The sequence below is a fragment of the Dipodomys merriami genome, unplaced genomic scaffold (genome assembly GCF_024711535.1).
Source record: "Dipodomys merriami isolate MVZ:Mamm:240054 unplaced genomic scaffold, mDipMer1.0.p SCAF_28, whole genome shotgun sequence".
In the NCBI taxonomy this organism is placed as follows: domain Eukaryota; kingdom Metazoa; phylum Chordata; class Mammalia; order Rodentia; family Heteromyidae; genus Dipodomys; species Dipodomys merriami.
The window spans coordinates 13,719,668-13,744,637 of NW_027204270.1; the positions used below are offsets into that span (position 1 = coordinate 13,719,668).

Below are 24,970 nucleotides of genomic sequence, written 5' to 3' on the forward strand. Positions count from 1 at the left end.
CTGGGATGACCACACAGCCAGGTGCTTGGATGGGGCCCAGCCAGTCTCCCCACACAGAGGCTCTCCACCTCGTTCCCCCTTCCCCCCGCCCCTCCCAGGCCTACAGACCAGAGCCAGCAGGTGCCCTGGGCTGGGGCTGGGGAAGTGTGGGGGCCACCTGGGCTGCTAGGCATTCAAGCTGGAGCACGTGGCCCAGGAGGCCCTGAAGACCCTTCTGCTTCACCCCTGCCCCACCCCAGAGCCTGGGCTTCCCAGGCCATCACAAGGGCGTGGGGAAAACTGTGACTGATTAAAGTTGAGAGGATCCCAGTGAGGCTGAGAAACAAAAACAGCGCTTGAGCGGCTCAGCCTGGGGTTCAGCCACCGCCCACCATGCATCGCCCGCCCACAGCCCCTCCTCCTCGGTTTGCTTCTACCGGAGAGCAGAGGCCTGAAATGTGTGCACCCCGCACCAGCCACAGGGACCTGCTCCTGGACCCTGAGGGCTCCCCAAAGCAGGAGCGGGAGGGGCTTCCTGGCACCTGCCCAGCCTCGCTCTGTGCCAGGGCTGTGTGGGCGTTGGCCCTTTCAAGTGGCTTCCCCTCTCCCCCTCCTCCCCCCTCCCCTCCTCCCCGCTCCCCCCCTCCCCCCCCCCAGCACCCCATGTTCCCCTATGACTTTGTGCAGATCATAGCCCAGGGTCCCACAGCTACATTGCAATCCAGACGCATCCAGATCCACACTTGCTACTTCAAACCCCAAATATATATGTATATGTTTATTTTCTGGCATATATAAAATAGGTTTTTTAAATACATTGATCTATGAAAGAGAATGGGCCAATATTGTCAAGGATGTAGACATCTGGCATTAAAAATTTAAGCATATATTTTCACCGTGTTGAAAATCTTTCCAAAACATCATTTTTAGTGGCTGCATAGTATTCTATCGTGTGGTGATTGCATAAATTAGGGAATGAGTGTCATCTCCCTAGAAATTAGGTGGTTTCAAATTGAGCACTCTTGTGTGTAGATGTCACCAGGGCAGCATTCCTGGCGGCTAGCATTCTGTGCATGATTAAGATTACTTCCTGAGCTGGAGGCCGGGCTTAAGAGGGAAAGTGTTTGCCTATGAGTATGAGGCCTATGAGTATGGGTTCAATTTTCAGTACTAGGAAAAATTAGGAGAGAAAAACAAAAGGTGACTTTATGCTAGAAATATGTAACTCAGTGGAGCACTGGCCTAGCGTGTGCAAGGACCTGGGTTCGATCCCCACTGCAGCTACAATAATTTTTATGTAAATTTCTTCAAGTGGAATTGCTAAGGCATAGGTTTATTAATTTTTTAAAAATTTTTTGGTCAGGGCTGGGAAGGTGGCTCAGTGGTAGAGTGCTTGCCTTGCATGCTCGAGGCCCTGGGTTCGATTCCTCAGCACCACATAAGCAAAAAGAAAAAAGCCGGAAGTGGCGCTGTGGCTCAAGTGGTAGAGCACTAGCCTTGAGCTGAAGAGCTGAGGGACAGCGCCCAGGCCCAGAGTTCAGGCCCCACGACCAGACCAAAAAAACAAAAAACAAAAAACATTTTTTTGGTCAGTCGTGGGGCCTGAACTTGGCCTGGGCGCTGTCCCTCAGCTCTTCAGCTCAAGGCTAGCACTCTACCACTTGAGCCACAGTGTCACTTCCAGCTTTTTCTGCTTATGTGGTGCTGAGGAATCAAACCCAGGGCCTTATGCATGCAAGACAAGCGCTCTACCACTGAGCCACCTTCCTAGTCCAGGTTTATAAATAGCTAAAGATTTTTTTTTTCCCGTTCTGGGGCTTGAACTCAGGGCCTGGGCACTGTCCCTGAGCTTTTTTTTTTTTTTTTTTAAATTGTTATTCTATAGGAGACATCAGCAGGATTACAGTTATGTAAGTCAGGTAATGAATATTTTTTGGGGGGGGATTACAGTTATGTAAGTCAGGTAATGAGTATTTTTTTTGGGGGGGGGTCCTGGTCATGGGGCCTGAACTCTGGGCCTGGGCGCTGTCCCTCAGCTCTTGAGCTCAAGTCTAGCGCTCTACCACTTGAGCCACAGCGCCTCTTCTGGCTTTTTTTCTTTTTGCTTATGTGGTGCTGAGGAATCGAACCCAGGGCCTCATGCATGCAAGGCAAGCACTCTACCACTGAGCCACCTCCCCAGCCCCCCTTTTTTTTCTTACCCTGAGCTCTTCACTCAAGGCTGCCACTCTACCACTTGAGTCTCTGCTCTACCCCTGGTTTTTTTGGTGCTTAGAGATAAGAATATCACAAGCTTTTCCTACCTGAGCTGGCTTTGAATTATGATGCTCAGATCTCAGTCTCCTGAGTAGCTAGGATTACAGGTGTGAGCCACCAGCACCCGGCTTATACCTAAGGTTTTGATGTTTGTTACTAAACTGCCCCTCAGCACAGAGTGATTCTTCTTCTGCATCTCCTTCCTTCACACCGCCCCCCCTCCCCGCCAGGATGCCCCGCTGCTCTGACCCCCATCTTGTTCTGTGTACTTTGCAATGGAGAAGCAAACTCTACTGAGAACAATAAAAAGTAAATTTATAAAGTTTAGAAAATTGGAAATACTTTCCTCACTCAGTGCCATTATTTCCCCAAAAGGTTCTAGTTTTCTGCATGCACACATGCCATTTTAAAATGTATGTGTATATGTGCACACACGCGTGTGTGTATGTACACACGTGCATGTGTGTCTGATGGATGTTTCTGGATTCCAGTCTGTTTTAACCAGCTGTGTCCTCTGGCACACTGACCTTTGGGTTTTAATTTCCTGCTCTGTCTCACGGCCTGCAGGCTTCCCGCTTAGCCACCCCTCCCACAGCCCTGCCTTGGGACGTGGGCATCAGGCACTGGCACTGCCCACGCTGTAGCTGCTGCTGTGTGTGGCCTGGCATCTGGAACTTTCCCTTTACCATAATTACTTGTCACTTGGGCGACATCCATCCGCATGGTGTCCAAGAACACCTCCCGCTTCCTACCACTCGGCGTGGCCTGGAGGGTGGCTGTGGTGCGTGTGGGACCGGCCTCTGGGCCCAGCTGAGTGCCCCGTCCTGTCCTTGGTTGGTGAACAGCCTCTGGCATTAATAACTATTTAGTGCGGAGAATGGAGGGGGTGCCAGCCATGGGCTCCCACAGACACAGCCTGCAGCCCTACCATGGGGAATGTGACTTTGAGTCTCCCCTGGCCTTCTGTCCCCCCCATCCCCCGGCTCAGCCCTCTGCACCCTAGGCCTCCTCAGGGAGGCTGCCCTCTAGCCAAGGCGGCCTTGGATGTGTGGGGAGGGGAGGAGGCTGAGAAGAGCCCCTCATTCCGTGCTCCTGTTCCTTTCTGTTTAGGGCATTACAATGTCAACGAGTCCCTTGTGAAGCAGTCGCCCAAGACTTTAATGTCTTGTTTCAAATCGAAAACTGATCGTGGAGTCAAGCTGCAAACCTCAGGCCCGGGGCCTGGCTATTACAACCCGAATGAGCACACCAAAGTTCTGAAAAAAGCCCAGATTCCGTGAGTCCTGATTACTATTACTGTTATTATTATTATTCCTCCTCCTCCTCCTCTTCCTCCTCCTCCTCTTCCTCCTCCTCCTCCTCCTCTTCCTCCTCCTTTGTTTGTTTTTTGGCCAGTCAGTGCCTGGGGAGGAGGAGCCTCACATGGACAGAATGGGGAGGGATTTCTACCAAACTCTTGGGGCCCAGAGCATGTAATAGGTGCTCAGTTAATACTTGGTGAATGCATGGTGTGTGCTAGGAACTTAAAGGTTCGCCTAATTATCCTATGAGCCCTGCTGTAGGAATAATTATTCTTACTTGATAGAGGAAAAAGCAGAGGGGTTTTCCTGAGTCCACACAGCTAACTTAGGTACCCCAGGACCCTGCTAGGGACTGTCTGGAAGTTTCTCAAGTCATCATGAATCTGCACTTGGTGGGTGCTGGCCTTGTTTCCACTGCACTGTTCTAACCAGTCTGACAGGATACACAGAACCAGGGAGGCTGATCACACCTGCTGGACCTAAACTCTGGCTCTGATATATGTATTTGTCAGTCATGGGTCTTGAACTCAGGGCCTGGGCACTGTCCCTCAGCTCTTTTGCTCAAGGCTGGTGCTCTACCACTTGGAGACACAGTACCACTTCTTTTTTTTATACTAATGTCTTACTGAGATTAAATGATTACATAAGTTTCACAAATTTCACAGTATAATAGGATAGTGATATGTAGTTAAAGTTACAAACACATTACAACACCATTTCTGTTATTTTTTTTGTAATTTATTTTTTCTTGGTTGGTCATGGGGCTTGAACTTGGGGCCTGGGCGCTGTCCCTGAGCTCTTTCACCCAAGGTTAGTGCTCTACCACTTGGAGCCGCAGCTTCGCTTCCAGTTTGTAAATATTTTTAAATTGTTCTTGTATGGAAGTGGCGCTGTAGCTCAAGTGGTAGAGCGCTCGCCTTGAGCTGAAGAGCTGAGGGGCAGCGCCGAGGCCCAGAGTTCGAGCCCCACGGCCGACCAAAAAAAAAAAAAAAAAAAAAAGAAACACAAATAAATTGTTCTTGTAAAGGTGGTGGTACAGTTACACCAGTCATGTGATGGATGCATTTCCTTTTGGACAATGTCACCTCTTCCCTCATGCTCAGTTTTTCCCTCCTGGCCCCATCCACAAGTTGTAGAGTTCATTTTCAACACAGCGTCTAGTGAGGACCGCTGCTGCATTTGTTCCCCCTCCCCTCCCCCTCCCAAGACAGATAAACTACCAAACAAGACAACAAGAAAACAACAACAACAACAACAGAGAACAAACCTCTCGTTTCCTCTTCCTGGAGTTCATTTTGATAGATATTATTTTATATGATCAGACACACAGAGGCATTGCGCCTTTGTGTTCCTCCCCTAAGAGTGTCTTCCTTTGGTCTCACTGGGTGTGAATGAGTCCTATTGGCTCTGCTGTTTTTATGCTGTGTGACCTTGGGTCATGGGCAAACCTTTCTGAGCCTTCTACCCATGTAAAGTAAAAGTGTGAGCTATTTGTGTCTCGTAAGGTTGCTTTCAGAATTAAAATTATGTTTAGGTGCACGGTAGGTCCAAATGGTGACTTAATATTAACTCAGCTTAAAAAAAATAAAAGTGGGGCTGGGATGTAGCTCAGTGGCAAAGCGCTTGCCTAGCAAGTGCAACGTCCTGGGTTCGATCCCCAGTACCAAAAAAGAAAAGACAAAAAAAAATACAGTTAAAAAAAAAAAACCCAAACAACAAAAAATAAAAGTGGGGGGGCTGGGAAGGTGGCTCAGTGGTAGAGTACTTGCCTTGCATGCCTGAGGCCCTGGGTTCGATTCCTCATTACCACACAAGCAGAAAAAGCCGGAAGTGGCGCTGTGGCTCAAGTGGTAGAGCACTAGCCTTGAGCTGAAGAGCTGAGGGACAGCGCCCAGGCCCAGAGTTCAGGCCCCAAGACCGGACCAAAAAAAAAAAAAATGAAAGTGGGGACAAGCCAGGTGGCTGGTCACTCACACCTGTCACACCTGTGATCTCTCCCCCACCCCCAGACTTCTAGTTATTATTCTTAGTATAGCGGACATGACTCCATAGGCTGTGGATGTATTAAGACATGGACTGGTGGGACTTGAGTCTGACTCTGGAAATTTTGTCAAGGAAACTTTGAAATTGGGTAGGAGAGTGGACCACACTCAAGTTCTTACAGTTTTTCCAAGAGAAATGGCTTTTTGGCCTTTGCTCAGTTTGGAGGAGCAGTGGCGGTCATTGTCACGGTGCCGACTGCCCCATCAGCTGCCCTGTGGCGTCCTGGGTCAGCCGGGCACCCAACCTCTCAGCCAGGCCCTCCCGGGAACGCCCTCAGGAAAGCAGGCAGCAATGCTGGTTCACACAGGCCCCCAGGTCCTGGCCACAGACACCCCAGGGGTACCGGGTGGAGCAGTGCAGTGGCATGGCCTTTTTGAGCCATCTAGAATGAAGAGATCCTGGTAGTATGGCTGGGGGCTGTGGTGTACTGTCCACAGTCCCTGGGGTGGGGTGGGGGTGGGGGTCTGGCACATTAAAGGACCTGACAAGGCCTGCAGGAGAGGGTGCTGTGAGACCCAGTGTCTCCTAGCTCAGGTTCTTCGCTCTCAGGACCCCAACACTTGTCACAGAGAAGTCATCAGAGCCAGCCTGGACCACTGATGGGGGGAGGGAGAGGGGGAAGTGCACAATGCACATTTCAAAATGGAACCGGAGCCGTTTATGGCAGTGCACCTCTGTACAAATTGCAGCCCTCGGGAGGCAGAGGCGGGAGAATCTTTAAGGGTTACGAAGCAAGATCCCCATCTCGGGAAAACAAGACAAAATACATGGAAAAGAGGAAGGGGAGCAACCCCAGGCTTTACTGACAAAGCAAGAACATGACACTGTGGACTGCAAGAAAGAGACGCATCTGCCCTTGTCGGCCAAATGATGAAGGGAACGATGAAGACGCTGTCGCCAGCCTGGAGGGCGTCTGCCTCCAGACTTCATGTTTGTGCAGGGCAGCGAGGCCCCTGTGCCCGGGTGTCCAGCCTCAGAGGGCGGCTGTGCCCACGGCCACCCTCACTCAGACCCGGCCAGGGACCTGGGAGGTTTCTCCAGGGCTCCAGGAGGTCAGGTGCTGGGCCAGGGCCCGGCTCTGTACCCCGTGGCCGGGCTTCGGCCACCGCACTGACTCAGAGCAGAGAGGATTTACGGGCTTCCACGGTGTCTTTAGAAGCGGAGCGAGTGTCACAAGCTTTCCCTTGTGGAGGCCCTGCAGGTCCCCAGGACCCGCCGTGGTGACTCAGAGGCGGAGGGCGAGTCCTGCTCAGGGCTTTGCAGATGGCAGGCCCTCCCAGCTCGGCCCTCCGACTCGCTCGCAGCCAGGACAAGAAACGCCCTTCATCCACTTCCTGGAGGTTTAAGCCACTGGGTTTGCACGGGCTTGCTGTCCTGTCACAGCTGGAGCCCCGGGATCAAGCCCCGGGCTGGGCTCCAACTCTGGCAATTACATCATATCTCACACCCTCACAGTCCCTGCTCCCGCAGACTAATTACAAGCAAGGCAGGGGATGCATCTTCCCAAGAAAAGTCATCTGTCACCCACCACCTACCCAGGACCAGATACTACATCCCCTCCCTGCTGGTCCAGCTGCCTTTTTTTCCACTGCCTGCCCCCCATCCCAGGCCTGGGAACCCCTTCCCCATAGGGATCCTGTGTCTGGGAGTGTGTAACTCCCCCAGGATGTTTACTGGAAGCTTCCAACACCCTTAACTCCAGTGGGGCAAATCTGAGCCTTTGATGGATGCTTTGCTTCCTTGGGGCAGGGCTGGCTTTGCCCTTTGTCACTCAGCAGTGGCATCCTGGAGAAGACTTCTGGGTCACAGTGCCCCTGAGCTGCTGGCTTTTTTGTCTGTCTGACTTTCATCAGCTGCTGGCTTCTACTGGGACACCAGCCATCAGCCCCGCATGAGGGCCAGCGGCGTCTGGGACCTTGCTGGCTTCACACAGAGAGTGTGGAAATCTGGGGCTGGGAAGGTGGCTCAGTGGTAGAGTGCTTGCCTTGCATGTATGAGGCCCTGGATTCGATTCCTCAGCACCACATAAACAGAAAAAGCCAGAAGTAGTGCTGTGGCTCAAGTGGTAGAATGCTAGCCTTGAGCTGAAGAGCTGAGGGATAGCACCCAGGCCCAGGATTCAGGCCCCATGACCAACACACACACACACACACACACACACACACACACACACACACACACACACACACACACACACACACACACACACACACACACACACACACACACACACACACACACACACACACACACACACACACACACACACACACACACACACACACACGCGAAAGCATGGAAATCTGTGCTATGGGACCAGAGCCTTCACAGTGCCCCCTCTGGTCACCTCACCAGTAGTGACCACACTGGGTCCATCTCCCTCCAGAGGTCACCCATGGAGGGTCCCTGCAGGGGTGGTGAAAGAGTAGAGGAGGGTCTTGCTGGCCCTAGAAGGGGATGTGGGGGCAGGTCAGGCAACTAGGCTTCATGGAGTGGCCACACAGGAGCTTTCTGTGGTAGAGATGGGGGGACTTGAACATCCCACGGGTGATGGGGGCTGGAGGCTGAAGGTGACAGAGGGGCCGGGCGTCTGTCTCCTGGTGTCTGTCTGTCCTCCCTTCCTATGGGGCTCCCTCTTTCCCCGCAGTGTCCCTACTATGCCCTTTCTTGCCTGCTGGCCCTTCCAGGGTAGATTTCCAAAACTGCCCACCAGGAATTGGTCTCTGTGTACTCTCAGTGCAGAGTCTTAAGCTCTCTGCCAACAGAAGCCCTGTGAAGAGAGTAACGCGGGGCGAGCTGCTCATCTCCCTGACCGCCCCACGTCCCACCCACCACTTTTTGTTGTTGTTGTTGGTGGTGGTCATGGGGCTTGAACTCTGGGCCTGGGCGCTGTCCTTCAGCTCTTCAGCTCAAGGCGAGTGCTCTATCACTTGAGCCACAGCACCACTTCCAGTTTTCTGATGATTTACTGGAGATAAGAGTCTCATAGACTTTCCTGTCCAGGCTGGCTTTGAACCATAATCCTCAGATCTCAGCCTCCTGAGTAGCTAGGATAACAGGTATGAGCCACTGGTGCCTGGCATTTTACAAAGAAACTGAGGCTTAGGGAAGCCAGGGACACAAGGAATAAGGAAGGGACATCCAGACACAGCACTGTCTGGGAGCGCATCTGCACTGGGGCCATGGATACCCGGAGGACATCTGGGTCTGTGTCCTTGAACACAGCAGCCTGGACTCCCAAGAATGCCTGGTAGGCCCATGTTCTCTGAGGACCCCTAGCATTGGAAAGAGGGTGCTGAGCAGTGATGGAGTGCAGGAAGGGGCTGCTCTAGCCCATTTTGGCAGAGAGTGTGGGTAGGGCTGGGGCTTAGTCTGCTCCGCTGCTTGTTGACCATGCTTAGGGGAGCAGGTACCTCGTGGTTTTCATCAAGAACAAAGTGGGGGCTAGCATCATGGGCTGACTAAGACTGACAGTGACTTCATAGGACGATTCCAACCTCACACACTGGTCAGGGAGACCAGTCAGACACCTATCAAATTTCTGGGGTGCTTGGGAAGGGGTACCAGACCCAGACCATGGAGAAAGCAGTGCTGGTTTATGAGGAAAGAGGCTACTGATGAATCCTACCTCCAGTTCTTCCCTGGATCCTGGGGTGGGGCGAGTTCTCCCCTCCAAGCCTGTAGTCCCGCCCTCACACGCCCTCTTCAGTAGACTTCTTGGTCCCTGGCTCTTTGGGTTTGAGAAAATGGTGGGCCAAAGCAGTCAAGGGAGGAGGAATCAATGTGCGTCTTTTGTGCTTTGAAATGAGGCGTGCTCTCTGGGCCACTGTGCATTGAGAAGCTTCCATCTCCTTTCGGTGAGAAACCTTGAAGGAAGAAGCTGTAGGCGTGAGGCAGCCCTTCCCGCTGTGTGGTGGCCGAGGGGTCTGGGTGCCTGAGAGCCCCAAGGATGCCTGGTGATCTAGGGACCTGTGCATCAAGACCCAATACATGGTCATAGTTGAAAGAGACCCCAAAGGTCATCTTATCCAACTCCCTCAGTTAACAGGTGGGAAAATGGAGTCCCAGAATGAATCACTTAGAAGATTTAGACTCAAGTACTGGTTCCAGTGTTGATGTAGTTAATATCATGCAGAGACCACTACATTCCCAGCCCAGTGTTTTAGCAGGATTCCAGATTACCAATGCTGTAATGGTCTCTAGAGCTCTTCTCATTGTGGGATAGGGACCCTGCCCATGTGGGATGACTCTTGCCTTTCTCTGGCCATGGCAGACATTACAAGTCAATCACCAAGCCACCAGGTAAGTACTACCAGTTGGTAGATGTGATCAATGCTTTCTGATTAGCTCAACAGCTAGAAGGTATTATGAGTTCCCACTGAGGGCCAGGACTGGTCATGAGTGCCCAGTTTCATTCAAATACACTGTCTTATTTAACACTGACAACAAGCCACAAAGCAAGTACTGCTATGATCACCCTTGGGCATGAGAGGAAACTGAGCCCCAGGGGTCCCAAAGGTTCACAAGCAGTGGAAACGGCTCTGCATAGGTCCATGAGCAAGCCTCCCCCAGCCCTCTCAGCCCAAGTGAGCCTTGGCTGTGGTTCCATGTTTCTTCAGTAGACAGTGGTACTGATATCTTCCTATTTTGTCTTTTTCCAAGGCGGAATCCCATTCTGAACTTCTCAGCGCAGCCTCTGCCTCTGCCCCCGAAGCCGCCTCTCCCAGGCCCTGGTCAGTATGATATCGTGGACTATGAAGGCCCTGCCAAGCAGTATATCTCCAGTGCATCATTCGTGTCCAACACCAGCCGGTGGACAGAGATGCGGTCCCGGTCAGGCATGCCTGGCCCAGGTCAGAGAATTCCTCTAAATGATTGTATAGTCTAAATCTTCTGGGAATGTTTGTCATTTCTAGGTCATGGAAACCCGCTGACTTATAGGCTATCTGCCATAGAGGCTGGGGATGGGCTTTTACGAGAGCTATCAGTTCTCAGTCTCAGACTATAAAAGGATTTTGGATTTTTACAGTGAATAGGCTCTTGAAGATGATGCAGGCCAGGGATCCATGAGTGAGGCCTGTGAAGGTGAGCCAGTGGCTCATGCCTATAATCCTGACTACTAAGGAGGTTGAGATCTGAGGATCCAGCCAGGCTGGGCAGGAAAGTTGTGAGACTCCTATCTCCAATGAACCACCAGGAAGCCGGAAGTGGTGCTGTGGCTCAAGTGGTAGAGCGCTAGCCTTGAGCGGAAGAGCTGAGGGACAGCGCTCAGGCCCAGAGTTCAAGCCCCACAACCGACAAAAGACAAAAAAAAAAAAGTCAAAGAGTGGCTGGCTTTGGAGCAGAAGTGGTGCTGTGGCTCAAGTGGTAGAGCGCTAGCCTTGAGCGGAAGAGCTGAGGGACAGCACTCAGGCCCAGAGTTCAAGCCCCACAACCGACAAAAGACAAAAAAAAAAAAAAGTCAAAGAGTGGCTGGCTTTGGAGCAGAGAGAGACTGATTTGTCTACAAATTGGGAGTGGTTAGATAGCTTTTGTTTTTGTTTTTTATTGTTTTGTTTTTAGGAAGAAGACAGTAGCTTTTGTTAGTTTCTCAGGAAAGCTCTTATTCTTTAACATATGGCTGGGCACAGTAGTTCATGCCTACAATTCCAGCTACTTGGGAGGTAGAGACAAGGAAGATTATGGTTTGAGTCCAACCTGGGAGTCAGTTCAAACGTGGCTCCCTGAATGCAATACCTACTACCATATATAAACAAATAAAATGTGAAATGAAGTCACTGCTCTAGTGCAAGGTATTTCACCGACAGGGAAGACCTGGAGAGAAGCTGTGCACAGCTGCTTGTGGTATTAGTGGCCTGCCCAGCGCCCAGGCCTTGTCGGTGATGGAGTCCCGGGACTGTCTACCGGGCCACCACTCTCAGTGTGAGCTTCAGCGAACTCCCTTATAGATCCATTGGGATCTACCCTGGGCTAAAATCCTGAGCAGCACACTCCGAGGGGCGGGGCCGGAGCCGAGCCTGGGCCAGGGTGGGCGGGGCTGCCTGGGCCGGGGGCGGGGTCGGAGCCCGAGCCTGGGGGCGCGGCCAGGAACGAGGCGGGGCCAGGGGTGGGCGGGGCTGACAAGGGGCGGGGCCGGGGCGGGGCGGGCGGGCGGTCTCTGTACTTCCCCATAGGCCTGTAGCTAAGGCTCTAATGGCAATGGCAGCGGTGGAGCTGGTGGCCCTGACAAAGGCTTAGAACTGGTGACATCCGGGGCTGACAGAAGTGAAGAGTGAGTGCCTGAGGAGGAGGAGGAGGAGGAGGCCGAGCGCAGATGGCACTCGGGGCCCTTCAGAAGCAGCTAGCGCTGCCATGCTCCTGCCAATGGGAGGGCCGGGGCTGGCAGGCTCGCCCCGTGAATGAGACCCCCCTCCTCGTCCCAGATAAGGACAGTGCAGAGGCGAGAAGGCCAGTCTAGCTCTGACCTTGTAGATGTCGAGATGATAAAACAAAAATGGCTGCTGGTGACTCACTGTCAGCAATCCTGGCTAAGCCAGGAGGCTGAGGTCTGAAGATCATGGTTCCAAGGCAGCCTGGGCAGGAGACTCTTACCTCCAGTTAACCATTAGAAGGCAGAAAGTAGCATTGTGGCTCAAAGTGGTAGAGCACCAGCCTTCAGTAAAAGAGCTCAGGACTGCGCCCCAGGGCCCTGAGTTTAAGCTCCACAATTGACCCCCCCCCAAAAAAAAAAGGATTATTTTATTTTATTTTATTGTCAGTCATGGGCTTGAACTCTGGGCCTGGGCGCTGTCCCTCAGCTCTTCAGCTCAAGGTGAGCACTCTACCACTTAAGCCACAGGACCACATCCAGTTTTCTGAGTGGTTTATTAGAGATAAGAGTCTCATAGACTTTCCTGCCCGAGCTGGCTTTGAACTGTGGTCCTCAGATCTCAGCCTCCTGAGTAGTTAGGATTACAGGCGTGAGCCACCAGTACCCAGCAGTTTTCTTCTTAAGTATGATTTTTTTTTTGTTACTATGATAGAGAGGTTACCATTTCATAAGTCAGGTAATGAGTACAATTCTTTTTGGACAATGTTATCCCTTCCTTCACTTTCCCTCAGTTTCCCCTTCCCATTCCTGCCCACAAGTTGCATGGTTCATTTTCCATATAGTGTCAACTGAGTACCATGACTGTACTTGTTCATCCTTCCTCCTCCCTTTCTGTGCTTCCTTGCCCCTCCCCCCAAAAAAACCAAAAGCAAAAATAAGCACCAATACACGCCGCTCCCCCCCCCCCACACACACACTCCTGCATGTTCCCATTCCTGGAGTTCATTTGGATAAGCAGCATTTTAAACGCTCAGAGGAATTAGGCCTCTGGGTTCCTTCCCTGAGGGAACCCTCCTTTAAGGACTGCAGGGTTTTTACCTGAGTCCTTCTGGTCAGGGCAGGAGAGCATAGTTTGGTCCAGGAGCCTGGGGATGGGAGGAATTGCTGTCTGGCCCTGTGAGGCTGGGTCTTCTAGCAGCTGTGTCTGAGTGTGTGGCACCTGGCACATAGGTACAGCTATGGCTGCTACCATGGTCCACTCCGTCATGCTGGCTTTCCTGCTCAGCAGATGCAAGAGCAGGTACCTTGTCTTCATGGCCTCAAGACGGTACAGATCCATCCAGGCTGCCCTCCAGTTCCCTCACTGTCTCCTGAGAAGACACGAAGTTACCTCGGCAAAGTTCCCCTGCTTTGCTTGGTCCTGTCTGCTCATTTCCTAGAGACCCTTGTCTGCAATCTCCATGGCTTCTGCCACTCTGGAAATGAACTAAAGCAAAACAAACCCTGCTAGGGGCTGGGAAGGTGGCTCGGTGGTAGAGCTCTTGCCTTGCATGCCTGAGGCCCTGGGTTCAATTCCTCAGCACCACATAAGCAAAAAGAAAAAAGCTGGAAGTGGTGCTGTGGCTCAAGTGGTAGAGCGCTAGCCTTGAGCTGAAGAGCTGAGGGACAGCGCCCAGGCCCAGAGTTCAGGCCCCATGACCGGACCCCCCCCCCAAAAAAAAACCAAACCCTGCTAAACTAGCCCCTTGCTTCTTTAAGAATATGGCTTTATCCAGGAAATGGAGACATGAGTTGGTTTTGGTTGTTGTTGTTGTCTGTTTTTTTGCTTTGGGGTTTTATCTTTTTAGGGAGGGCAAAGGGGGGAGGGGGACACAGAAATGGGAGAGGATAGGTGAACAAATGAAGTCATGGTATTCAGTAGACACTATGTGGAGCATGAACTTGTGGGCAGGGACAGGAGGGGGAAATGGGAAAAGCGAAGGAAAGGGTGACATTGTCCAAAAAGGATTGTACTCATTCCTGACTTGTGACATGGTAACCCTTCTGTACAACACTTTAATAACAACAATAAAGTCATATTATATATATATAGTTATAGTTATATATAGATAACTTTAGCTAGACACTGGTGGTTCACATCTGTAATCCTAAGTAGTCAGAAGGCTGCGATCTGAGGATTGTGGTTTGAAGTCAGCCCAGGAGGAAAAGTCAGGGAGACTCTTATCTCCAATTTGTTAACCAGCAAAAAGCTGGACATGGAGGTATGGTTCACGTGGTAGAATGGCAGCCTTGAGTAAAAAAAGCTAAGGGAGAGAGCTCAAGGGCCTGAGTTCAAGCCCTCCTGGCACTTAAAAAAAAGAAAAAGAATATGGCTTAATTCCATGTTATAAAATTTCATAGAAAATACTTTTACAGATTCAATCGAACAAGTTAAAAAGTGTTAATGCCAGAGCCATAGTTCAAAGCCCTCCTTGGCCAGCTATGAGCCATATAACCAGCCAGTCCCTCCCCCTGTCTCCACAGGTAGGGTTTGGGGCTAGCGGGGGGCGGGGAGGGGGCAAAGTTGGAGTCTGGGCACCTGGGCCACCTTCTGCCCCTCTTCACGCTCTCTCTGTCTCTCTGCAGCCACGTACAAGCCGCAGCTCCCAGGGAAGCAGTCTTTCCTCTATAATGAGGACAACAAATGGATTCCAGCTGTGTAGCGTGGCAGCGCCCAGGCCCTGGCCCCTGCTCCCCAGGACTTTCTGCAGGAGAGTGTGGCCGCTTGCCCACCCGCCAACCCCCACCCAGCCTCGTCCTGACCTGCCTCCCAGAGGCTGCACCCATCCTTGTCTGTGGCCAAGGCTCTGGGTGAGTCCCCTCCGCAGTCTTGAGAGGCTGCTGAAATGCAGACTTGGAGCAGAGCTCCCATCTATCACAAAGACCACCAGTGGCAGAATCCCTGTCTAGAAACCTAAGGCCTGGTAGAAGATCTGGGGCCTCTAGTATGCCCCCCCACCAAGTGCCCCACCCATCTGTCCTGATGCCCACACTCTTCGATTTCCAAGAGCCAGCAAGTTCCAGGGGTGGCTGTGACAGAGACATGGGGTATTGCCTGAGCCCCTTGCCCCCAGCCAAGCCTCGGTCTTCACCTGGAGCCATGGGAATCCCATGCCCCTCCCCTGCACCTCTCAGTTTATGGGATCTGCAGGCTACAGAGCTTGTCCTGGAAGCTGGTCCCAAAGGGCCAGGAGGCCACCACGCTCCATGCCTGCAGGCTCCCCCTGCAACCTTTCCTCTGCTGGTCCTGCTCTCCCCACCTCCCACCCTCACCCCATCTGCTGCTCCAATATCCAAGTTGGACACAGACTTTAATGGATCTCTTCTGGCTTTCCAGATCTTTCCCCCTTCACCAGAGGAAGAGGTGATCAAGGAGTGGAGAAATAGAACTAACCGCCCCTTACCCCCCTCCTCCAGCGTTGGCGATGTCGCTTTACTAAATGAGAATTTCTCTTGTGTGGCTCCCCTCCCTTCCCCCAGCCCTCGGCACCCCCAGGACATCTGGGATGATGCATAAGGCCTGCACTTGCCCTGCCTCTCCTGTACTTTCTCTGGGAATGCTACATCCTGAGCCTCCCCCTCAGAACTGGCTGCTGATTGGCTCTCCCTTTGGGGTGGGAGGGAGAAGGAAAGTGAAAAATAACATATTCAATTAAAATGAGTTCTTGCTTTTCTCAGATGCGTTCCTCACATGCCACTCCAGCAGGGGTTAAAGGTAGAACCACTTTGTGCTTCTGTCTGCTCGGGACCCGACTCTGAGAGAAGCCAGCTAGCTGGAATTCAGGGCCTCCCAGGCCCAACACTGCCAGGGCCTGGGTGAGCGATGCACAATGCAAACAAACCAGCCGAGTTCGTGGCTGTCCACGGGGGGGGGGGGGGGTGGGGTGGGGGGGGTGGGGTGGGGCAGCCAGCCCCGCTGTAGCTCCCGGCTGCCTGAGGTGTGGACTCCTTGGCAGTCTGGGGAATCGTTGTACCCTGGATCTCTCCATGTGAGATGTGGACATCTGTAGTTCAAATTAATTAATTCTGTGTGTGTGTGTGTGTGTGTGTGTGTGTGTGTGTGTGTGTGTGTGTGTGTGTGTGTGTACTAGGGCTCGAACTTGGGGCCTGGGTGCTGTCCCTGAGGTGTTTTTTTTTTTTTTTTTTGTGCTTTCACTTGAGCCACAGTTTCATTTCTGGTGTTTTGGTGATTAAATGGAGATAAGAGTCTCATGGAATTTCCTGTCTGGGCTGGTTTTGAACCACCATCCTCAGATCTCAGCCTCCTGAGTAGCTAGGATTACAGACATGTACCACTGGTGCCTGGCTCAAACTTAAAAACAAAACAAAAACAGGTTTTGTTCAAACAAATCCTACTATGTGAAAAGCAGAGCTTCTGGGAATGAAGCTGGGGCTGTTCTGGGGTGTCAGCCTGGGCCTTGAAGACCCACGGGTGAACCTGATGCTCAGGAGATGATCGCTACTGGCAGAGTATACTAGGTCTTACTTTTTTTTTTTTTTTTTTTTTTTGTCGGTCCTGGGGCTTGAGCTGTGGGCCTGAGTGCTGTCCCTGAGCTCTTCAGCTCAAGTGCTCTACCATTTGAGCCACAGCGCCACTTCCAATTTTCTGGTGGTTTATTGGAGATAAGAGTCTCACAGAGTTCAGGTCCCACGACCAGCAAAAAAAAAAAAAAGAGTCTCATGGACTTTCTTGCCCTGGCTGGATTTGAACGGCGATCCTCAGATCTCAGCCTACTGAGTAGCTAGGATTACAGGTATGAGCTACCTGCACTGGGCTAGGTCCTACATTTTATAGGAAGAAACACAAACTGTAGCAGTGAAACGTGGGGAAAGGAGGAAGGGATGTAAATTGGGGGGGGGGGACGGCGAGGGCTGGGAAGATGGCTCAGTGGAAGAGCACTTGCCTTGCATGCATGAGGCCCTGGGTTTGATTCCTCAGCACCACATAAGCAAAAAGAAAAAAGCCGGAAGTGGTGCTGTGGCTCAAGTGGTAGAGCGCTAGCCTTGAGCTGAAGAGCTGAGGGACAGCGCCCAGGCCCAGAGTTCAGGCCCCACGACCGGACCAAAAAAAAGAGGGGGGGGGAAGGAGAGGGAGGGAAGGAGGAAACCCTGACTTGTTCATCCTTTAGAGGAAACAAAGGGCTTTCTGGTAGTCATTGATATCTGTGGCCTAAATACTCCCACCAGTAAACCCACGATGCCACTGGCACACAAGTGGGAAGAGTTGGGCATAGTGGCTCTTGGGAGCTGGCAGGTGCCTGGCTCCAGAGGAAGAGGCTGCCTGGAGGCTGGCTGGCAGGGCAGAGCTGGCAGAGGGTCTAGGTCGCAGGAATCGCAACCCTGGCCCTACCTGGGAAGTCCTCATCTCAGCTCTTCTGGAGCCTTTCTGGGCCTTTATCTGTCAGCAACCCTCAGCCTCATGGGACCACTGCTGGACCCAGCGGCCGTGCAGGGTGTCACCTCTTACCCCTTCCCCCCAGTCTGTGCTGACCTCCACCCTTCCTACGTGAGGCAAGAGAAGGAGGGGAGGAGAGGGGGGAGAAAGAGAGACAGGGGAATGAGGAGGGAGAGGCAGAAGGTGGGGGGAGGGGGGACAGAGACTTCATGTACCCCATCCTTTCAGAGGAAGACTCCCACAGCAGGTGCAGTGACACATCAGAAGGCTTTATTACTAAGTACATCATGTATCATGTTTGTTAGGGGTGTACAAAATGCATGATTGAAGAGCCACTAAAAAAATAGTCCAAGAAATGTGAAACACACATTCTTTGAAATGATAAAAACATATCCATGAAAAATATAAAACGTTGCATATGTATATATACACAATATATTTATAATATATATATAACATACATGAAAACTGTAAATAGGAAATGTGTACAGTAGTAGTGGCAAGGCAGTCGTTTTACCCAGTGGTGGCTTTGATCCAGTCAGCTCTGCTATTTACACCCAGCCTGCCTTGAGGAAGCAGGCAGGAAAGACATCTCCATGAGCGGGTCACGGGTCTTTACCAAGTCCTTTGTGCTGAAAACCAAGTCTTCCAGGGACTTGGCCACAGGGTGGGAAGTCCTTGGAGTGTGGATAGAAGAGTCCAGTAGGGCAGCGTGTCCATGGGGAGTGAGGCCTTCGCCCTCTGAAGGGCAGGGGCTTCAGCGGGGGACTGTGAGGAGGAACCCAGATGCTGGCTCAGGGGAGGGGGAGTGGATTCAAGCTGGATGGGGTTCCGATCAGGGGACCTCCGAGGTCCCTTCCTGGATCCAACACAGGTGGGTCTGTGACTCGAGCAAGACAGTCCAGTGGCAGCCCTGAGACCCGTGGGGAGGTCGTGTGTGGTGTGGGGCCCACCCGGGTGCCAAGGCGTGGGCTCAGACCTCACAGCTCCTTCAAGGTGATCTGGATCTTGCCGTCCAGCTCGCCCATGTCCAGCAGGAAGGCCACGTGGTTGCTGTAGTGCTGAATGATGTTGTTGTCCATATTGACCAGGATCCTGGAAGAAAAGAGGTGCCGTGGTTGGAACGGACAGTCCCTGTCCTGCCCTCACTCTGAGCGACGCGATGGGGACATGGCAGGTGCCTCGCCAGCCCCTCCCTGATCCTCAACACCAATCTGCAGGGTTGGGGCTCCAAGTTCCCCTCCTAGGAGAGTGGTCTGAGGCTACCTCAAACCCCGGCCTGCCAGCTGATGTGTGTGGCTGTGATCGCTTCCGAGCAGCCCCTATGGCCAGGAGGAGCCTCCATCTGGCTCACCAGGAGGCTACAACGAGCTGCTCAGGCATGCCTGCAGAGCTAGAGACTCTGCAATCAGCTAGAATCTCAGGCGCTGCAAGTGGGGGCCGCAGGGGAGCTTAGCTTCTCTCTCTCCACTCTGTAGGCAAGGCCCTGTCCAACCTGACAGACACAGATGACCTATGGCTGGCCCCTGGTTTATGCTAAGGACCCCATTCCGGAGCTGTGCCCTGATCACAGGCCACCAGCAGGGGGCCTGAGAGGAGCATTTCTGCCCCTTCCTGTTAAGCTTCCACTGCCTCCTATCTATCCACCCTGTTCTCCAGCTTCCTGTCCATCCCTCTAAAGCCTCAGGGTTTGCTGGGGTCTTTCTGGGATTTGAATGCAAACCTCTCTTGCTAGACTAAAAGGTAAAAGCCCTCAAAATACAAGTTAGGAAGCGGTAGATAACAAGAAGGTGAACTATAGGGCTGGGTATAGTCAGCTAAGGGTGGATCATCCAAAGGGGGCTGGAGTGGCAGGTAGATGTATGTTCTCTTGAGGACCCAAGGCAGGCAACTGTGGTGAGCTTGGAGCCTGTTGCTGACGGTCGTCTGTCCCTGGCAGCATCAGCCAGGCTATTTCTTTTAGGAGCAGATCCCAGCTCAGGATCCCAGAGGTGCAATGCAGACAGAACAGAGCACTGTGCTTCAACACAGCGTCCTCTCACCCAGAGTCCTGCTGGAGTCCTGGATTGCCAGAAGGATCTATAACTGGGGGCTGGGGGCTGGGACGGGCCAGGTGATGCCAGGGCTTGGCAGACAGAGGGCATTTTGTCTATATCAGGGTGGGGGTGGCATTGATCATTGTTTCTAAGTGCCAGGCACTGCCAATGCCCTGTGAGCAAGTGGCTTGAAGGCCAGCTCTCTCCTCCTTATAGCAGGGCCAACCAGGCCCAAGCCAGGCCACAGACTCTCCCCTCGGGGGGTCAGTGACAAGTGGTCCCTGGGTGGCAAAGACCTGTCTGGGAACTGCTGCCACAGAAGAAAGCTTCTAGTCCTGAGGAGCTACACCTCTGGCCCGCTGCCAGCACAAGCAATGTATTTGTTCATCTTTCAAGCATTCCACGGTGCTTGTAAAACAAGTGATTGTATCTCCTTTTGTCCCAGGGACTTTCGGGAGAGTTTTGTGAGAATAAAGCTGGCCACTAGTTAGAATTTCTTGTTGCTCCAATGAGAACCCGGCGGAGGCAGCAGAAGGGCCTGTCCTCCCCTTCCAGGAGCAGCTGGAGGAGGATTCAGACCATCCTAGGATTTCCAGGGCTGTAGGGACATGGGGTAGGTGATGCTCCTGCAAACCACTGAGTGATGCCGTGGGCTCTGGCACGGGGCAGCCTGGCTACAGCTTTTATTTACACACTGATTTAGTGGTTAGAGGCACGAGCAGTAGGCAAGAGAACAGTCAGCTGTGGACAGCCAATGGCATCCCTTCTGCCAGTTACTAACTTAGGACCCTGTAATACTCCAGACCCCACTTTGTTCCCATAGCAACAGAGATGATCCCACCTTGCTCCAGGGACCAATGAGCTGGTTCCAATAACTGTGTTGCTTGAGGGAAGGTACTATGAAGCTGCCGGAAATGCTCTGCCAAGCAAGTTACTAAAATGACCATTTCCACAGCTGTCTGGGGCTGAAGGAAAGCCTCTGGCCACATCCTTGTATGCATCCAGCCTCCCTGGTCAGACAGGTGGGACCCTCGGTCTGGCCTGGAGTGAGATTTGTAGGGGAGGCCTGAGCAAGCGGTGCTGGCACCGGAGGACGTGAGTGGGGCACAGAGGGGAAGAGGGACTGGGCTTGTCTGGACAAGCAAAGCCAGGAAGCAGAGTGCACTGGGGGTGTATGCACCTTGTCTGAAACCGAAACTCAGAAACACACACACACACACACACACACACACACACACACACACACACACACACACACACACACGCACACACGCACACACACACATGCACACACAATACTCTAGTCTCTCATTCAACCCAAACGAAATGGGTCCTTTTTCTCAGATCTCCCCATCCTGTCCCTACACCCCAGCCATCTGGGGGAGGCCAGGTGGGAAGGGGGCAGGGCCTGGGGCTGGGTAGGTGGGCCCCACTTTGCAAACTGATCTGAAAAGGACACAACTCAGTCCCTGGACGTGGGCAGGTCCTGACCTTGGGAGGGGGGCATTCACGAGCACAGCAGGAGGGAGACTGTCTGGAGAGGGGCGAGTACCCCAGGCTCTCATCCTGGGTCCTCTCTGCTGGGGTGGCAGTGACAGAAAAACTCCTCCACCTGGGAAACCCTAGTGGACTAGTGGAGCGGCCTGCTCAGGGAGGCCTCAGCCATCTGCTCTCTGAGTCTGCTTGGGGGCTGAGGGCTGGGCGGGCAGGCTCCATGCAGCCCTGTCCCCCTATAACTAAGTGTCTCCTGGACAGACAGCAAAGGGTGCTGCTGTGCTAGATGGCCTGGCTGGTCCAGCCTGCGGGTAGAGGGGCCTGTGAACCATCCCTGGCTGTGCCCCTTCAACACGATCCCAAGCACAATGCCCTCTCTGGGCTCATGGCAGGCACCCCTGCCTGCTCCTGACTCCACCCATGGCAGCTCTACTGGATCTTTCTGTCACTGTGACTTTACTCCATGGCTCTTGTCCCTGACCACTGCTCATCACCTCAGTTTCCCTGGCTATGCAAAATGGGTAAGAGCCGTGTGCGATGGCTCACACCTATACTCTTAGCCACTTGGGAGGCTGAAATTGGGAGATCTCAATTGATTCTTTTTTTTTTTTTGGGGGGGGGGTCCGGTCGTGGGGCCTGAACTCTGGGACTGGGTGCTGTCCCTCAGCTCTTCAGCTCAAGGCTAGCGCTCTACCACTTGAGCCACAGCGCCACTTCTGGCTTTTTTCTTTCTGCTTATGTGGTGCTGAGGAATCGAACCCAGGGCCTTATGCATGCAAGGCAAGCGCCCTACCACTGAGCCACCTTCCCAGCCCCTGGGAGATCTCAATTGAAAGCCAGGCCAGACAAAAAAAATTCATGACTCTACCTCAACCAATAAAACGCTGGGCAACGCTATGTGCCCCTCATCCCAACCATGTGGAAATTATAAATAGGACTGTGTTCCAGGTCAGCCTGGGCAAGAAGCAAGACTCTATTCGAAAAGTAACAAAAGCAAAAAATGGATGGAGACATGGTTCAAGGAGGAAGATTGCTTGCTAACAAATGCAAGACCCTAAGTTCAAACTCCAGCACTGTCTCTACCCCAGGCCAAAAAGTGTGCAGTGGCATCTGCTCTTTATTGTGGTGGTGGGTCAAGGAGCCATGCCCAGCCCAGCACCCGACACACAGCATATCCAGTGAATGGTGGTCACTGCCATCACTATCAATATAATCAAATAAGCTGGCTATCCGGTGATCCAGGCCCTTCCCCCAGGGCCTGGGCGGTCACCTATGAAGAGCCTCCCACCTCTCCCCTGCAACCATCCCCCCCAAGAGCAGCCGCCTCTCTGAGAAGACCACGTTCACACACTCTCCAGCCCTGACCAGCCCGCCATGGGCGGCTGAGCCCAGGACTCACCCCCGCTTGCACTTCTTGTAGACTTTGTGAATGTTCTCTTCTGGGAGCCCGTACTTCTCTGAGATCTGGAGGAGAGGAGCGGGGTTCAGTGCTGTTGCTCACACAGGGTTTGTTCCCATCTATTAGGGTACATGCCTACGACCCAGTAATCATGAAACTGAGGCAGGAAGACTGAAAGTTCAAGGCCAGCCTGGGCCTTATAGAGAGACCCTGTCTCTAAAATAAATGTAAAAACAAACTCAGGCTGTATGTACACTGTGGAGACCAAGTAAATAAGAAATGACAGTCATCCACAAATCCTGCTTCCCAGAGATGAACAATGCCTCTGAATATAGACCTTCCCCTCTTCTGGCCATGAGTTTGGGTATTTTGATCTCCATATAGATAGCAAGCAGCTTAGCGGCTGTGACATATCTTGACTGGCATCTGTTTGGGATTTTTTCTACTATGTAGGGTGCTACCATTTCCTGGCTGGATGACCCTGGCAATCTCCTTGTGGGAACTGTAAGAGGGCTTATCTCACAGGGTAGATGAAAGAATTAAACGGCTTGGTCCACGTGGAATACTAGGATAGCTCCTGGCTAGCATGTACCCAAGTCTTTGGGAGTGGCTGATGGCATTATGTTGGAAGCAAAGCAAGGGGGAGCTCCCTCCCTGCCTCCCTGTGCGCTGCTCCTTCTGGGCAGCAATCTTAACCATAGCCAGTGGCTGTGCGGGCTGAGCTGTAGGAGCACAAGCTGGATGCCAGGCCTGAAGGCCAGGTCAGCTGACTCCATCCTGCCCCATAAAGTCAGAGCCTGTTCTGCAACAAGGAAACCATGGCTCAGAGGCTTCTCAAGGGCCTGCGCTCATGCAGTCAAAGCCACGGGAGCTCCCCAAGCTTCCCCCGCAGCAGAAGGATCCTGTCTGGCCCCCAGATCCACCTAGGGTTGCAGAACTGTGAGGAAATTTCTACTTCTTTGAGCCTCTGTTTTTGCGATTGCAAAATGGGCGCTGTCACGGGATGAACCCGGGAGAAGTGGAAGGGGCTAGGTGGATAATCACAGAAAGGATGTAGCCAGGGCCCACCCCATGGTGAGCACTCTGTCAAATGCTGGTGCTTCATAGTGCTGGACACCTAGAAGCTGCAGCTAAGCCTGGGCCAGGTGGCCAGGGGAAGGCTGTCTACTCTGGGTATTTTAGGAAGAGGACTGGGTTCAGTTCCTGGTATTCTTGATGAAGACCCTTCCGGGCCAGAAACAGTCATAGACTGTTTATTTTAATGGCAATGCAGCTGAAAGCTTCTGAGATCTCAAGTCAACCTAAGGAGGAGCTCAGATTCTTTCTGAACACATGCTGTACAAATTGTACCAAGAACATGGGCTGCCCCAGAAGGTGGTGAGTTCCTGGTCCCTGGAACAAGTCAAGAGTGGGTGCCACACAAAGGGCCTCGCATGGGAAACGGACCCCTTCAGGTGCTACCCAGTCCAAAGACAGTGAGTTTATGTTCCTTTTGTGAGCACGACTTCCTGGGGCTGATGCCAAGCAGGCTGGTGGCATGTAAAAAGCAGATGTCATGGAGAGGGGTGGAAGTCACGGGACCTCAGTGGGGAAATGTGAACAGGGCCCACTGGTCAGGCCTACTGGGAGCTGGCAGGGGTAACAGGCCTGGCAGAAGGCCCCGTAGATGCTGAGCCTTCCGTGGAACAACTACCTCACTGATTTCTCCCTTCTCTAGGCACACATCTTGGAACTATCTCCAGGGTTCCACCTTCAAGCACAGCCACCTGGTGGAGCCTTGTTTGCTCACTGTCTGCCGGGCCCCTGTGGGCTGTGGGTTTTGCTCAGGGCTAGGCTGCTCTGCCTGCTCTCTGGAGGCTGAGGGGCTGGGAAGGGCTCCTGGCCTAGGTAACTGCCCTCAGCTACCCCAGCCGGCAGTATGCAGGAAGAATGAGGTTGTGTCTCCCCCCACCCCCCTCAGAGAGGGGAACAAAAAGACAAAACCAGCATGGCCTTTTTGGGTTTCATTCCCATTAAAACAGGAACAGGTTTGCAAAGCCAACAAAAGCTCTGGCCTGTCAGACAGCAGCCATCAGATTAAGGAGGATTTATGGTGTGTGCGACTCTGAGGGTGGAGTCGGTGGGGGGGTTCTGGCTGGGAGCTAACATCATGAGGCACCCCCTCCAGGAGGGCCCCAGGTCCCCCCAGCGGGGTGCGACAACTTGGTTACCAGAAACTAGAGAACTACGGCTTCCCCCCCCCTCGCCGCCCCCCACGTTCCTTCTCAGAGCCCTCCTGTTAGGACTGCTAGGGGAAGGGGAGGGGATCTGGCAGTGTGGGCGGGGCCACCAACGCCTTACCGCATTCCGCAGCCCCTTCAGGTCCGGGGTCTTCAACATCAGCGCGTCAAATACCTCCTCCGTCTCCCTCCGCACGTACAACAGAACTGGAAAGCAGTGGGGGTGGCGGGGGGGAATAGTGAGCCTGGAATCTGTCTCTCAGGTGCGGGGAACCTTCACAACTATCACTTTAGTATAAAGTCAGTTTCTGCCAAGGGGCTGCGCCCAGCTGGGAAGCACGCATATTCTTAAACTGTCCTGAGTTTGGTGGGTTTCAATCCCGCTCTCCTGCCTGCCAGCAGTGACCTTAAAATAGATGGTTAACATCATTGGTATATAAGGTGGGGGTCTTCCCCCCACTTCACAGCTGATAGGGGAATTACAGACAGTGTTGGAGAC

At 52.8% G+C, this 24,970-nt stretch overlaps 2 protein-coding genes across 6 annotated transcripts in view; one reads left to right on the forward strand and one right to left on the reverse strand.

Moving 5' to 3' along the window:
* The window catches only part of Stpg1 (sperm tail PG-rich repeat containing 1), a 42,444-nt gene extending 26,839 nt beyond the window's left edge, over positions 1-15,605 (forward strand). For 3 of the 4 annotated variants that reach the window (XM_070037625.1, XM_070037626.1, XM_070037627.1), the window contains 3 exons: positions 3,346-3,511; positions 10,242-10,432; positions 14,515-15,605. In XM_070037625.1, coding sequence (XP_069893726.1) covers positions 3,346-3,511; positions 10,242-10,432; positions 14,515-14,591 — 434 coding nt within the window. In that variant the 3' untranslated portion in view covers positions 14,592-15,605. The remainder of the gene's footprint in view (positions 1-3,345; positions 3,512-10,241; positions 10,433-14,514) is intronic. The other variant, XR_011375581.1, reaches the window with a different exon arrangement.
* Positions 15,606-17,571: 1,966 nt separating this feature from the next.
* Grhl3 (grainyhead like transcription factor 3) overlaps positions 17,572-24,970 on the reverse strand; it is a 32,866-nt gene continuing 25,467 nt past the window's right edge. For both annotated transcript variants that reach the window (XM_070037628.1, XM_070037629.1), the window contains exons 14-16: positions 24,593-24,678; positions 22,253-22,317; positions 17,572-18,418 (exon numbers count right to left, since the gene is read on the reverse strand). In XM_070037628.1, coding sequence (XP_069893729.1) covers positions 18,304-18,418; positions 22,253-22,317; positions 24,593-24,678 — 266 coding nt within the window. In that variant the 3' untranslated portion in view covers positions 17,572-18,303. The remainder of the gene's footprint in view (positions 18,419-22,252; positions 22,318-24,592; positions 24,679-24,970) is intronic.